Genomic DNA, 13,715 nt, shown 5'->3' with positions numbered 1-13,715 from the left:
CACGGTACTGACTCAAGCAACACTTCATTGAGGGCGAATACATTAGATTATCTCGCGAATATGATAAAGCTAAAAAATTTAGTAATTAGGTAGACATGACTAGACAGATTAAAAAAGTAGACATAGAATAATTTATAGTTTCTTAATTTTCATCTCCTAATTTATAATTTAACGAGAGAACCAATAGATTCAGAAAATCCCGCAAACGCAAATTAATGTCGCCAAATAAAGCCAGAATCCTAAATCCAAATCGTGAAGAGTGATTCTGATATGTAATTATCCATAATGGGGATTATAAATTATCCACAACGTGATGTCCGTACTACACATGTTCAATCGCATTCACTTTTGACCAGAAGCAGTGACATAGAAAATGAGAACAGCCCTGTCAATATAGTATCCTCAACACGCCCTCCATATCTCACCACACTCTCCCCCTTCCCGTTTTGGGTTTTATTTACTGCTTCTCTCTCTTTGATTTCACCACCTGATCGGAGAGACTCTGCAAATCGGTAAAGGTTTGATCACAAATTTCGGTACCCCTGATTCGATTTTGTTATGGTCAATTATCCAATTGGAATTGAAATCATTAATTTTGTTGTGGTTGTCAGGGAGGGTGAGACTTTGTGATTGGTCCAAAACGACGACGGATCAGGCGGCGGAGACGAGGACGGAGCCGGACTGTATGGTAGGTCCGGTGGGGGAGGCAAGAAGGGGTGGATATGACTGTATGGTTGGGTTGGACTGTTTTCTGGACATCGTCAGGGCTTTAGGGATGGGCTCGTGCCTCTCCATAACCAGTGACAACGCCGCCGGCTACGGCCGGGTGTCTTCCCCGGCGCAGAGCAACAAGAGGAGGAAGGGGTCGACCGGCAACTCGTCGTCACCGGTTTCGTCGGCGGCGGCGAGTTCCATGGAGATGTGGCTGCACAGGGTTCCGGGGAGGTTGTTCCTGAATGGCTTCTCTGATGTGGCTTCCCTGTTCAGCAAGCAAGGCAAGAAGGGTGTCAATCAGGACGCTATGATTACTTGGGAGGTGATATTTTGCTCTGCAATTTCATTTCAATACTGAGTATTACATACATGTGTATGTGTAATTTGAACTAAATAGGGATGTTTGTGGAGAATTATAGAATTTCGGCTCCAAGGAAGATACAATATTTTGTGGTGTTTTTGATGGGCATGGTCCTTGTGGTCATATGGTGGCGAAGAAGGTGAGGGATTCTCTACCTTTGAAGGTCAGCTCACAATGGGTGTTGAACACCAGCGCCGCGGATACTAACCACGCCGGTGCGTCTGTGGAGAACAAGGACAGCCATGGTGAATTTTTCGCCACATTGAAAGATTCGTTTCTGAAGGCTTTTAAGGTCATGGACAAGGAGCTTAAGTTGCATCCTCGTATTGATTGCTATTGCAGTGGGACAACTGCAGTTACGTTGGTCAAGCAGGTACGTTGTCGAGTTAGCTACATTTAGGATGCACCGTACCTATGAATTTTCATTTTAATATCATGTGTTGTTTCGTCTGCAGGGTCAGGATCTTGTTATTGCAAATATTGGGGACTCTAGAGCTGTGCTAGGCACAAGAGATGAAGGGGGTTCTCTCGTTGCAGTTCAGTTGACTGTAGACTTAAAACCAAATCTTCCAAGTAACTTTCTTTCTCTTAATTTAGTTAGAGTACAAAAATGTTGTTTTTATGTTTATGTTAAAGACTGCTGCATTTGATTACCATTTTTTTGTAAAAAGTAATACATGCTTTAGACAAAAAGTAATACATGCTTTAGACTTGCTTCTTTTTAACAACTATGGGATATTTAATCTGTATACTGTTAGGAGACAGACTTTAAAACTTTTTATTTGGAACCACGGAAGATTTCAACCTTGAAAGTTCTGGAATTCATTAGTACTGCTGCTTTTTTTTTTTTTTTTTTTTGCATGGATGGATTTTTTGACTTCTTTATGATAACTTCTTGTTACTGATGATGGCCAAACTGAGATAGCTCTCACTAATAGGCCAACAGGACAATTAAGGTGTACGTCAGTTAGTAGCTAGGACTGCATAGTAGTACCATGACCATAATGAACTTCTACATAGGAGTCTGTAAATATGGTGTTTGGTAAAGTAAACTAAATCTGTATACTCAAGGTTTTGTCTTCAAGTAGATAATCTTCAGTGAATAGTATCTAGAAGGTTTTGCCTTCAAGTGGATCCATCAGATGTTAGATCTTTATCTCAACATATTATGTTATCAATATTTCTTGATGTTTTGCATGTTTTTTTTTATCAGGGATAAAAGAAGAAGAATACAATTTTTTAATTATTTTTATGACTTTGGGATATATAGATGCTTGATTGTTTGCTTTGATATGAAAGTAAGTTCACAGGCAAATATGCCTACAAATAACACTGACCTATGCATCTGTGAAGGCACAAGCACACAATTGAATTTAGTGTTGTAGTAGCTGATGTTTGGTTAATACACTGCCCTTGGTGTGCTGTCAAATGATTAATCTATCTCATAGAGTTAGGATTTTTAGACCACAATATTGTAATGCTAACTTTTATTTATTAATGCACTTCTTTTGCCTCCATCTAGGGGAAGCCGAGAGGATTACGTTATGTAAAGGTCGAGTATTTGCTCTCCACAACGAGCCTGATGTCACTCGAGTTTGGTTGCCCAACAGTAATTCACCTGGGCTTGCTATGGCCCGGGCTTTTGGAGATTTCTGCCTAAAGGATTATGGTTTAATCTCTGTCCCTGATGTTTCTTATCGTCGCCTCACTGAGAAGGATGAATTTGTAGTACTGGCTACAGATGGGGTAAGAGATCAATCTGCATATATAATATTTACATGCAACTTATTCATTACAACACAGTTTTACCTGCATATCTGGCTGTTGTACTATCTTCATGGCAAACTATGAAGCTATGATTTTATTTTGTGGGTATATAAATCTAAACTAAAGATGGGTAAAAGGGTGATCATGAGTTTAAAAGGGTAGCAACATAGAATAAAGCTATAACCAAGAAAAACCAACAAACCACAAGCACCTGCTAAAATTACTAACAAGGGGAACAAATAAAAACCTTAATGGAGAGACTTCTATAACATATACCACACCCAACTTGGGTGTAGAAGCCACCACCCTGAAGTTCGAAACTAATACGCATGGACCAGTCTTCATCCAATGAGGCAAGGCGAGGATCAGCAAGCCTCAATGAAAGTCTACCCCTCACTTCCTTGATGAGGTTATAGAGAGGAAAGACATCTATAGCCGCATTCGTAAACATCTTGTTATAGAGAGGACAGACATCTCACCTCTGTTCTTCTCCACCTAGACGCAGCTTAGTATTGATTCGCTGCCACTTAATGGGGTCTCATCTAGTTGGGTAGGATGATACAAAGGAATGGAGTTGTTGACATCCATTTGATCACTTGATTCAGCAGAGGTTCCTACCAATCTTCTACTTGCAAAACAGTACCCAATGCAGTTATGGATATCTATTTGATCACTCTAGGATTGCAGTTGAGCATGATGGAACCTAGCCATCTTGGGTATGCCTTATATTCATACCATACAGAAGTGTTTCTGGTAATCACGAGCAACGTGCTGAATGAAGGATCTAACTATTTTGAGATGGTTTTTATATAATGACCTTGCCTCTTGAGCAATGGTTGTTAGCCTTCCTCAAATTCAAGAGTAAACCTGAGGAGAATGAATTTGCTTTAAGCTCTCAAGGTCAGACACTCCAGAATTCACCTAGCTTATAAGTTTATCATCACCTTTGATTAGCTTTCTCTATTGTCTAAACATCAAACCTTCTTTGGAAATGAAGATATTTGATCCCTTTCTTCTTAGGAATGCAAACATTCCCTTACAATCTTAGGTCCTTAGCATTCTTGCCTTGGTTCTTTCTTACTCGGGAAGAAGCCTGTCAACTTTTGAATCTTGGGGTGGAATAGGCAAGCTGTATTGCCAATGCATAAGCGGAGTGAACTGTAAATTGTAAGATGGAGACTTTAATGTACTTCAATTTCATTAGGTCAAGCTTAATCCCAGCTTTGGGGCCTGGGTGGCCAAATTGTTCTGGTTTTTACTCAGGAGCTCCTTAACTAGGGGAAGAGGAACCCGAATCCTACTCCTAGAAAAAAGACAGTCATGGTATTGTTGGTGGAAACACTGTGGACATTGTTTGGGCATTAATCGAGTTTTGTGTTTCTGCTATCGAAGCTAATTGCAGCTCTTTATATGAATTTAAAAAGTTTTAAAACTTTTTCAAAAATAGAAAAATAGAAGGAGCCTTGTTGTTTCTTTCCAAGTTTCTCTACATAGGCATGTCTTTTTCTTTTTCCCCCTCAAGTTCATCTTTTGCCTAGCATATTTAGATTTTTTTCATGGGCCATATTTTCTGTGGCATATCTTGAGACATAATTAGGTTCTGAAATTTCTAATTGTTCTGTTTTATTTGGTGGCTTTTGTGGATAAATTATTATCGTGTTTTCATCAGATTTCAATTGATGCAAAGATAACTATTGTTTCTTTTTAGTCAGAAAATATTATCTGTGTTGGTCGTGTGAATGGATTAACTAAGAAGACATGTACTATTATCAACGGAAAATCAACTTGCATGTGCTTACATTTATTGTATTTTGTACCTTTGGTTTATTTATATCCAGTAGGTAATTGTATCCTATACTTGCAGATATGGGATGTTCTCTCAAACAAAGAAGTTGTGGATATAGTGGCAGCAACCCCACGACCCTCTGCTGCTCGAGCCCTGGTGGAGTCAGCCAATCGAGCTTGGAGATTTAAACACCCATATGCCAAGGTTGATGATTGTGCCGTTGTTTGCCTCTTCCTCACTTCTGGTGCTTCAGACAATACTTCCCTTTCCTCACCAGAGGAGAAGAAAGTGAACTCAATATAAGTAGTTAACGTTGATGGCGACAACATAGCTGTTTCAGGAGCTTCAGAAATACCATCTGAAAAATTGCCTTAATATCAGGATGGGAGTTGGTACAAGAGCATCAGTTGCATGCTTTACTTTTGACCTGGTACACTCACATATCCTGAGCCTTCTTGATTTGAGCAGTAGCAAGGTTTTATTAGCTCTGTTCTTATTGTGTATATTTCTCGTCATTCTTTCAACAAATATTGATTTTTTCTTGTTCGGCTGTTCCAAAATCTTGGAAAAAGATAAGGGGTGTATTTAGATTGGTTTGAAAGGGAGCCGCGGAACTCATCCCCGGCCATGTTGGTGCTATTTCTTCCCTAGTGTTGTGGTCTGTCCTCTTTTTGGTATTTTTCATATTGTAAATACAATCTTCAAGCTTTCTAGTTCATTACAAAGGCTACTGTGGTTTTGCGCATCCTGCTGTAAATTTCTTCATGTTTACAATTTTAAATTTTTCTTGTAATTTTAAGGCCGCCTTCACCACTCTGTTTGGACTTTTAGTCCTATTTCTAATTTTTATTATCTTTAGGTAACTCTGCATGGGTAAAATGGTTTATGCATCCTAGTTGCTTATACGCTTAACAATGATCACACGGTGAAATGAGCAATCACTCGCTAATAAAAGAATGATCCAAATTGAGAATTTCTGTTCAGTGTTGTATTGAACAGTACGGGCATAGGAAGGTCGTATAAATGAGGCCTGGCGATACTCCTCTCTGTGCTCTTCTCTGTGCAAACCCTAGTTCCACGTTCATGACAGATCCCGCCATTGTATGCTGAGGATAAAAAAAGACTCGTAGTACGAATTTCTTGCGTCTGCTAAAAAGAATCTTTACCAACTCTCTAGACCTTGGGAATGCTAGTTGGGATGTCACAATTGCGTGCGCTGCTCGGTCATTACCGATAATTATCGACAAGATAGTGAGATCTTGCTTTTGGCTCCGGATGTTTGTTGTCGTAGATTTTTTTTTTTTTTTTAATTTTTTACCATATATGTACTTAATAGGAAACAGACAATAATCTCGAACTCTATCAAGTCAATGCAACACATTAAAATTGATGACGTTGGCGGCTTGTCAGATTATGAGTCTCCTTAGTTGTTATGACCATTTTCTTGCCTGATGATGTATCAAAGAATTCATAGCTTCATCAAGAAATTATGTTCAGACATTTTAGTCTACTCTTGTTACGAGTGGCTTCTTAGTAGCTCTCGTATGAGAAGGATAGTGATGGGGTTGTAGACTATATATACCGGCCAATTCGCATGTGAGTGCATTGACTCTTCTATTTTATTTGTTTTAATTAATATAGAATATAAATTGTTCAAAATATATATATATATATATATATATGTATGTATGTATGTATAAAGTGTGAAAATGGGGCCTTAATTATCATATTTACTTTTTTGCCCTCAATATATGAGATTCTATATATTTTAATGACGATGCATCAATTAAGGGTATTGTTGTGCTGATGACATATTATAATTGATATGGTTTTTATGAATACCAAATTGATTGAAAAACAACATTAACTCTCAATTTATTGATACACAAATTATTGATTGTTTTGAGTAATATTGTGCTGGGTAAATTTGGTATGTGAAAATGTAGAAGTTGACTCATCATGTTAATATAGGAAAGTAAGCTGATGTGGATGCTTAGTCACTGGACCACAATTAACAAAACTTTTCGTCCGGATTACAATCAAAACAGGTCATGGTTTTTGGACTTATAACTAATTAACTCTATATATTATATATTTTGAATGATACATACAAGTTAGAAGGGGCAATACTTATCTTTTTAAATGTTTACCAAATCTAAAATTTTCCCCCCATATATATAGATGAACAATGAAAGCCTTGTCATGTAGAACAAATTCATGTGAATAAAAATTACATGTAAAAATAAATAATAGGACTTAGGTCTCGTTTGATTTACGAATTGAAATTCTTGAGAAAACTATTTCTTTATTGTTTTTATAGTGATGAGAATTAATATTCCCACGGTTTTTTTTTTTTTTTTGGTTGTTGAGTAAAAACGACAATTTTTATCCTCACTCAACCATCTCATGATATCAGTGAGATTTAACCCTATAAACAACGATTATTGCTTTCTATATTGAGATTGATATCAAGTACAATTATATTACTCTTTCATCCGAAATACACGATCAAAATGATAGCCTTGATGCCAAAAGAAAAATAAAAAAGAAAGCCACACAAACATAGAAATTATTAAGGAAACATGATTGTTGTCTCTAGAATGTAGCTAGTACCAGTATAGCTACAGAGAGTTTTAGTTGTAAACATCAGGGTTCCCTAGAAGGTGGCTCTCAATAATCTTGAACAAACCGGCGGCCCTTTCTTTGCCAGCCTTAACATGCTCTTCCTTGATCTCCACGTCACCCTTGGTGTGGTAGTTGCTGGTGCTCTTGATGATGGAGCCTCCATCGGAAGATGCCACCAACTTAGTCTCATAGGAGATCTTCTCAATTTTGTCTGAGATAGCATCTCCTTCAATCATGCTGTACTTGTACACGAAGTTGTCTTTGTCAATTCCGTCAATCTGGTGCTTCACATAGCTGTATTCACTTCCTTCACCAAGGTTGATCTTCTTGATGGTTCCAACACCTCCATCACCTTCAAGAATCTCGGCACTCTTAACTGCTTGGGGAGCAATCTTGGGGATGAGGTTGTCGGCGTCAAGGACAAAGGCCTTGAACAACCTAGCTGGTGGAATGACAGAGGTGAACTCAGATTCATAAGTGAAGACACCCATGATGATGACTTAAGTTAATAGTTGAATGAAAGAAATATATCAACAAGTAACTAAATGTGGAGGTAATGGAGAAGGTATTAGATGTGGGAAAGTATGAGCATTATTAGTGGTATTTATAGCCTTGGAGGAAGGAGAGTATGGACAAGGTTTTTAATTTTTTCAATTGTTGCGTATGTTGATTATATCCATGTGAAAATAGGGGATATAATTTTCAATTCAGGGTGTTCAATACAATAGGAAATAGCTAAAAAATTATTGAACATGTGGGAGGATCCGAACGAATTCTGCTTTCATATTATTTTAGTCAAGTCATCCTAGTTTGAACTTTGAACTTCTGGAAGTACTAGTCGTGAGGTACGGAAAGGCAGACCGGAACTGTGAAAATACTTATATTGTGATTCCCCGTACGAAAAAAAAAAAAAGATAAAAGGAGAAATAATGAGAATAAAAGGAGAAATGAAAAAAAAATAAAAATGAAAACACTTGAAAGGAGATCTGCAGACACTTCGATAAACACACTCCTATTATGATCGTCTACGTACTTTGCGACCAAGTTGCTAACTTTATTTTTAGTTGAGAATTAGCATAATGGTTAGTTAGCCTTCTTTGACTGCAATAACGTACAACACTACACAATAGACAAGCATGATTTTCTTTTCATAATGGAACCATATATGCACTGCAGGCTACAATAATTCAAACTTATCTCAACTCTTTTGTCATCGACCTCGTTCTATAAGTACAACCTCATTCATGCATGGTGTGATTGCTAATCCAATCATATTTAAATTTAAAATCAGTATTAACCATGAAGAAGTTATCAAAGTAAGGAGACATAATGCCTTTTATGGAGGAGACTCTTGTTATTAATTGCATCAAGAAAAGGTGTGACACTCAAGGGAAATTATTACATGGTCCCAGACCATAGTATACGTGGTGGTCTCGAGTAATATTATTAGCTCATGTGACTCGTAATGATTTCTGATTGGTCTCTTAAATTAATTTTGTATCTTTTTAAATCCCCCTACATGATCTCTATCGCATTCGAGTGATATTATTGGTTGGGACCACCACATGGCAGTGCCACGTGGTAATCCAGGACCACCACATGGCAGTGCCACGTGGTAATCCAGGACCACAGAATAATTGAGGTCTTTGATCAACATTATTTTGCTTTCAAGATGTCTTCTCAGAAGCAAACTTCTTTGCCGATGCGATTACTTCGATTGATCCTGGCCTTTCTGCTCCAAAGATTTGGTTGAATCAGCTGCCTCCATCTAGTTTCGGGCCTTTAATTTAGACCAGCTTAGTATAAGTTGCCCAGGGGGATTCTCCTTATAATTTTCCTTTTCTTCTAAAAAAAATAAAAATAAAATAATGCCTTTTATGGAGAGATTCACCAAGTTTCTTTATAAAGGAATGAAGATCGAATGCCGTAGAAATTTTGAGTTACTTTTGCACTAGAGCTCTAGTATAATTACAGACATTAGATTATTAGATAGAAATAAACAATCCAATATAAACTTCAAAATTTGTAGTAGTCAATATGCAGTTTAAATTTGTAGGAGTGATGTACTTCTCCAATATAGGGCGATTAATTGATGATTGCAAGGTTCTTGCAGCTGAGGTTAGTGGTATTTATTTTCGCCTATATATCTTGAAGCTAATGTGGCACATTGTTGAGTTGAAAGTTGCACAAAGTGTAAAATGTCACCCAACGTAATTTCACTCGTATTCATAATAGAATAGAGTTTTAATTATTCGGGTTCGACCCATTCAAGACAGAATGTGTCTCTTAATTACAATCCCTTATTACAAAGGAAACACCCTTTGATTCCATATATAAAGAAACCAGTGTGTGGTTGTTTGTTTTTGCGGTTGCACCCGAATTTTGAAATGGGTTGCCTACGTACTCGGGAGGGGATCAAGCCACTAGTAGTTTAAGAGTTTCAATGAATGAATGACCCATTGGAAGACTTGGATTTTGGGATATCAATAGTGTTTATGATGCTGTTGCATCTAGATTATTTGATTCCAGATTGCCTTCATACCCTTGCGGGATCAAACCACATGTAGTTCCAGGACTTTGGGATTTAAATGGGTAGATGACCCATTTATTTTTGGATTTATGTTTGAGATATTTGTGAGGGTTTAAAGCCCTTGAATTTGTTTTTGGGTAATTTGGGAATGATTTGATTTTTCTGGTGTTTGGGTGAATTTGATTAGCAGAGTTAGGGATTCGGATTGGCTGAATTTGACTGGTGGAGTCAGAAATTTGATTTGATTTTGTGGTTGCATCTAGTGGGTCGCTAGATTGCCTACATACTCTGTGAAGGGATCAAACCATTATAGTTCATACTTTGGGAATTTGTAGTTTTGAGGTTTCTTGGTTTTGTACCAAAAGGATTTTCGTTTTGGGTTTCGAAGCATTTTAATGTTCAGGTGTTTTTTTTATTTATTTGGACACCCGTTGTGTTGAGCCTCGCCGAACTCTTCAAGTGGGCCCAAATTTAAGACGGACTTTGCTTGGGAGGTATATTGGGCCCCAAATTTGATATGGGCACCAGTCATGACGAGCTTTGAGATTGGAGCTGACGATTTGATGTGGACCTTTGTAGAGTGGGGCTTGCTTCCATTTTTTTTTTGTAGGAGGCCCAGCTGCTAAGTCTCCAATTCGCTTCTTATTTTTTGTTTGGATAAATTTCAGTTTAGTACCCTGTGGTTTGGGGGTAACATCATGTCAGTCCCTGCTCTTTCAATTTGATCAGCAACACCCTTGTGCTTTCAATTTCAATCAGCCGTGCCCAAATTTTACTGTTTCGTCCAATTTGAACGTTAACTTTGACTGGATTGACAAAGTAGAATTTTGATGGAACAATAAAATTTGGGCACGGGTGATTGAAATTGAAAGCACAGGGGTGTTGCTGATCAAATTGAAAGAGCAGAGATTGACATGATGTTACCCCCAAACCACAGGGTACTAAACTGAAATTAATCCTTTTCGTTTTCTCCACAGCTGTTCTGCTTCTTCTTTGTCTTCCAGACCTCTTTCAAAACTCAGTAGAACACAAGTTGGACCCCGAGCTTCACCGAATGAATTGAAGGTGGGGTTGAAGGTGAAAACTGAATTGGAGATGAGTGAGAGCTTTCTCAAAGTGCTGGGAGATGGTTCTGCACTTTTGTTCATGGCAAGAGAACATGTCATTGTCTGAACCTTGCAACTGACTTTACTATGCGAAGCTGGGTGAGGATTTTGATTATTTTTCGTTACTCCTTCGTTGGATTTGTGAAAAAAAGAAATCAAATTGTGGAATTTTGTCTTGCTTGTCAGAGACTTTGGGATTTTGAAATTGCTTCATGGTACTTGTTAGGGTGGAAGCCCTAACTGAAAGGAATTTGCAGGAAATCGAAAGCAAAGAAAGAAATAACACTAAATTGGATTCATGGATAAGGCTGAAGGTTACAGCAGTGGAGATTATATACTCCAGAAGAGGACACGTGTCGCTCATGTAGTGAGCAATATGGGATAAAACCCCAACGTGACTAATTAAGCATGAAGAGCTAATTAACAGATAATAAGCTAATTAACTATAATTTACTAAAGTAACCACGTGTCGAACAAGAAGGCTAGTTTCCTAACAATCCAACCCCCATCGGATAAGCTTGTCCTCAAGCTTCAAAATCAGGGAAGCGTTGTACGATTTCCTTAGCATCCTCCCATGTGGCTTCTTCTGCTGCTGTACCAATCCATTGAATCAGCCATCTAGTCACAGGTTCATTTCCTCGTTTAATGAGCATTCTATCAAATATCTTAGAGGGATACCATCTGGGATTATATGGATCAATGTTTGGTGGCAAATGAGCAGATACCACAACAGAATCCCCAATCTTCTTTTTTTAACAAGGACACATGAAACATAGGATGGACTCGAGCTGTAGGTGGAAGCTTCAACTTGTAGGCTACCTTACCAATCTTCTGCTCAATTTGGAATAGACCATAAAAACGTGGAGCCAGCTTGTGAATCAACCTTCTCTTGACTGATTGCTGTCGATAAGGTTGAAGTTTCAAGTACACCCACTCACCTTCTTCAAAAGTCCTTTCAGTATGATTCCTGTCATAAAACTGTTTCATTCTTGCCTGCGCTACCTGTAAGTTTCTTTTGATAGTAGCTAGCACCTCGTCTCTCAGTTGGAGTTGGCTATCGACAGCTGCCACAGAAGTCGAGCCTGGTATATATGCTCTGATAGAAGGAGGTTCATAGCCATACAAGGCCTAAAATGGTGTCATGCCTATCGCAGAGTGGTGAGCAGTTTATACCAATGTTCAACCCAAGGTAGAGCATCAACCCAGGAGTGAGGCTTCTCCCCTACAACACATCTCAGATACTGCTCGAGTGTCCTATTTAGATTTTCAGTCTGACCATCGGTTTGGGGATGATAGGCTGAGCTCTTATCAAGTGAAGTCCCTTGAGCCTTAAAGAAGGCCTCCCAGAAGTTACTTAGAAACACTGGATCCCTATCCGAGATGATAGACTCAGGCATGCCGTGGAGTTTAAACACATGAGTAACAAAGTGTTGAACAATGACTGCAGCAGTATAAGGATGAGCTAGGGGATGAAATGTCCATACTTGGTCAGTCTGTCCACCACAACCATTATGACATTCTTTCCTGCAGAAGTAGGTAGCCCATCAATGAAGTCCATAGAGATCCTTGTCCAGGCCTTATCCGGGATCACATTTGGTTGTAGGAGGCCTAGGGGGTGGATAGTCTCATAGTGATTTTGTTGACAGTTATGGCAGGCAGCCACATAAGCTTTAACATCCTTGTGTAACCCTGGCCAAGCAAAAGACCTTGTAATCCTCTTCTTAGTCCTATGAACTCCTGCATGGCCACCACTGTAACCATTATGAAATTCTGCAATGATTTTGGATCTCCATCCTAAATGTTGTGGTACATATAGCCTCCCCTTGCACATTAACTGAGAATTAGCCAATGAATAATGTGATGAGGTAATGGTACCCTGCTCCAGTTGTTGGATTAGCTGGCTCGCCTCAGGATCAAGAGCATTGGCCTTTTGAATCTCTGTGAGGTAGCTATGTACTGGTGAAGAAATACCAGTAATTGCATTCAGTACCCCATACTTGGTGATGACTTCGGAATTAATATCACTTAACTCCTCCCTTCTTGACAAGGCATCAGGGGCTGAGTTGTTCTTACCAGCCTTGTAATGGATAGAGTAGTCATAGCCAGCAAGTTTCAGGAGCCATTTGTGTTGTGTGGGAGTGGAGATCTTCTGGTCCAAGAAATATTGTATGGTTCTGTGATCAGTGTAGATCTTAAAGTGATTCCCTAATAGATATGGCCGCCAATGTTGAACTGCAAACACCACTGCAAGCATCTCTTTATCATAAACTGACAAAGCAATGTGTCTTGGAGCCAAGGCTTTACTGAGAAAAGCAATAGGATGCCCTTCCTGGGACAGGACAACTCCAATCCCTATTCCAGATGCATCACATTCAATGAAAAATTCCTTTGAAAAATCAGGTAATGCCAACACAGGAGTATTCATGAGGGCTTGTTTTAGTTCCTCAAAGGCTGTTATTGAAGCTGGAGTCCATTTGAAGCCACCAATCCTTAACATGTCAGTGAGAGGTTTGGCTATAGTACCAAAATTCTGCACATATTTCCTGTAATACCCTGCAAGCCCTAGGAATCCTCTCAAGCCCTTAAGAGTCTGTGGCCTACCCCAGTTTTTGATGCATTCTATCTTAGCTGGATCTACTGCGACTCCTTGAGCACTAATGACATGCCCCAAATATTCCACTGTGGAGACCCCAAAGTTACACTTGCTTTGTTTAACCTTGAGAAAGTGTTGCTGCAAAGTCATGAAGATCCTTTCTAAGTGATTCAAGTGTGCTTCCAAAGAGGGGCTATACACTAGGATGTCATCAAAGAAAACCAAGGCAAATT

The 13,715-nt window shown here is 38.8% G+C and overlaps 2 protein-coding genes across 3 annotated transcripts; one reads left to right on the top strand and one right to left on the bottom strand.

Moving 5' to 3' along the window:
* The first annotated feature begins 338 nt into the window (after positions 1-338).
* On the top strand, positions 339-5,421 carry LOC112197118 (probable protein phosphatase 2C 33). Of its 2 annotated transcripts, none has more exons than XM_024337689.2 (6): positions 339-512; positions 612-1,036; positions 1,134-1,448; positions 1,531-1,648; positions 2,598-2,821; positions 4,707-5,421. In XM_024337689.2, the coding sequence occupies exons 2-6, from the start codon at positions 686-688 to the stop codon at positions 4,929-4,931; spliced, it is 1,233 nt and encodes a 410-aa protein (XP_024193457.1). In that variant the 5' UTR covers positions 339-512; positions 612-685; the 3' UTR covers positions 4,932-5,421. The 2 variants fall into 2 exon arrangements, with proteins under 2 accessions (XP_024193457.1, XP_040373960.1); XM_040518026.1 differs by having other exon boundaries at positions 339-517; positions 610-1,036.
* A 1,638-nt stretch (positions 5,422-7,059) lies between these two features.
* On the bottom strand, positions 7,060-7,835 carry LOC112197896 (major strawberry allergen Fra a 1.08). The gene has a single exon (XM_024338844.2). The coding sequence runs from the start codon at positions 7,742-7,744 to the stop codon at positions 7,262-7,264; it is 483 nt and encodes a 160-aa protein (XP_024194612.1). The 5' UTR covers positions 7,745-7,835; the 3' UTR covers positions 7,060-7,261.
* Between the last annotated feature and the right edge of the window lie 5,880 nt (positions 7,836-13,715).

The sequence above is a fragment of the Rosa chinensis genome, chromosome 4 (genome assembly GCF_002994745.2).
Source record: "Rosa chinensis cultivar Old Blush chromosome 4, RchiOBHm-V2, whole genome shotgun sequence".
In the NCBI taxonomy this organism is placed as follows: Eukaryota; Viridiplantae; Streptophyta; class Magnoliopsida; order Rosales; family Rosaceae; genus Rosa; species Rosa chinensis.
Note: the sequence above shows the minus strand (reverse complement) of the source record. Positions and strands in the feature narration are given on the sequence as shown.

What these genes read in the sequence shown, in the direction of transcription:
- LOC112197118 (XM_024337689.2), top strand. Translation starts at nt 686, where the DNA reads ATGGTAGGTCCGGTGGGGGAGGCAAGAAGGGGTGGATATGACTGTATG. An exon ending in CTTAAAACCAAATCTTCCAA is followed by an intron (nt 1,649 to 2,597) that starts GTAACTTTCTTT and finishes GCCTCCATCTAG; the next exon opens with GGGAAGCCGAGAGGATTACG. An exon ending in TAGTACTGGCTACAGATGGG is followed by an intron (nt 2,822 to 4,706) that starts GTAAGAGATCAA and finishes CTATACTTGCAG; the next exon opens with ATATGGGATGTTCTCTCAAA.
- LOC112197896 (XM_024338844.2), bottom strand. Translation starts at nt 7,744, where the DNA reads ATGGGTGTCTTCACTTATGAATCTGAGTTCACCTCTGTCATTCCACCA.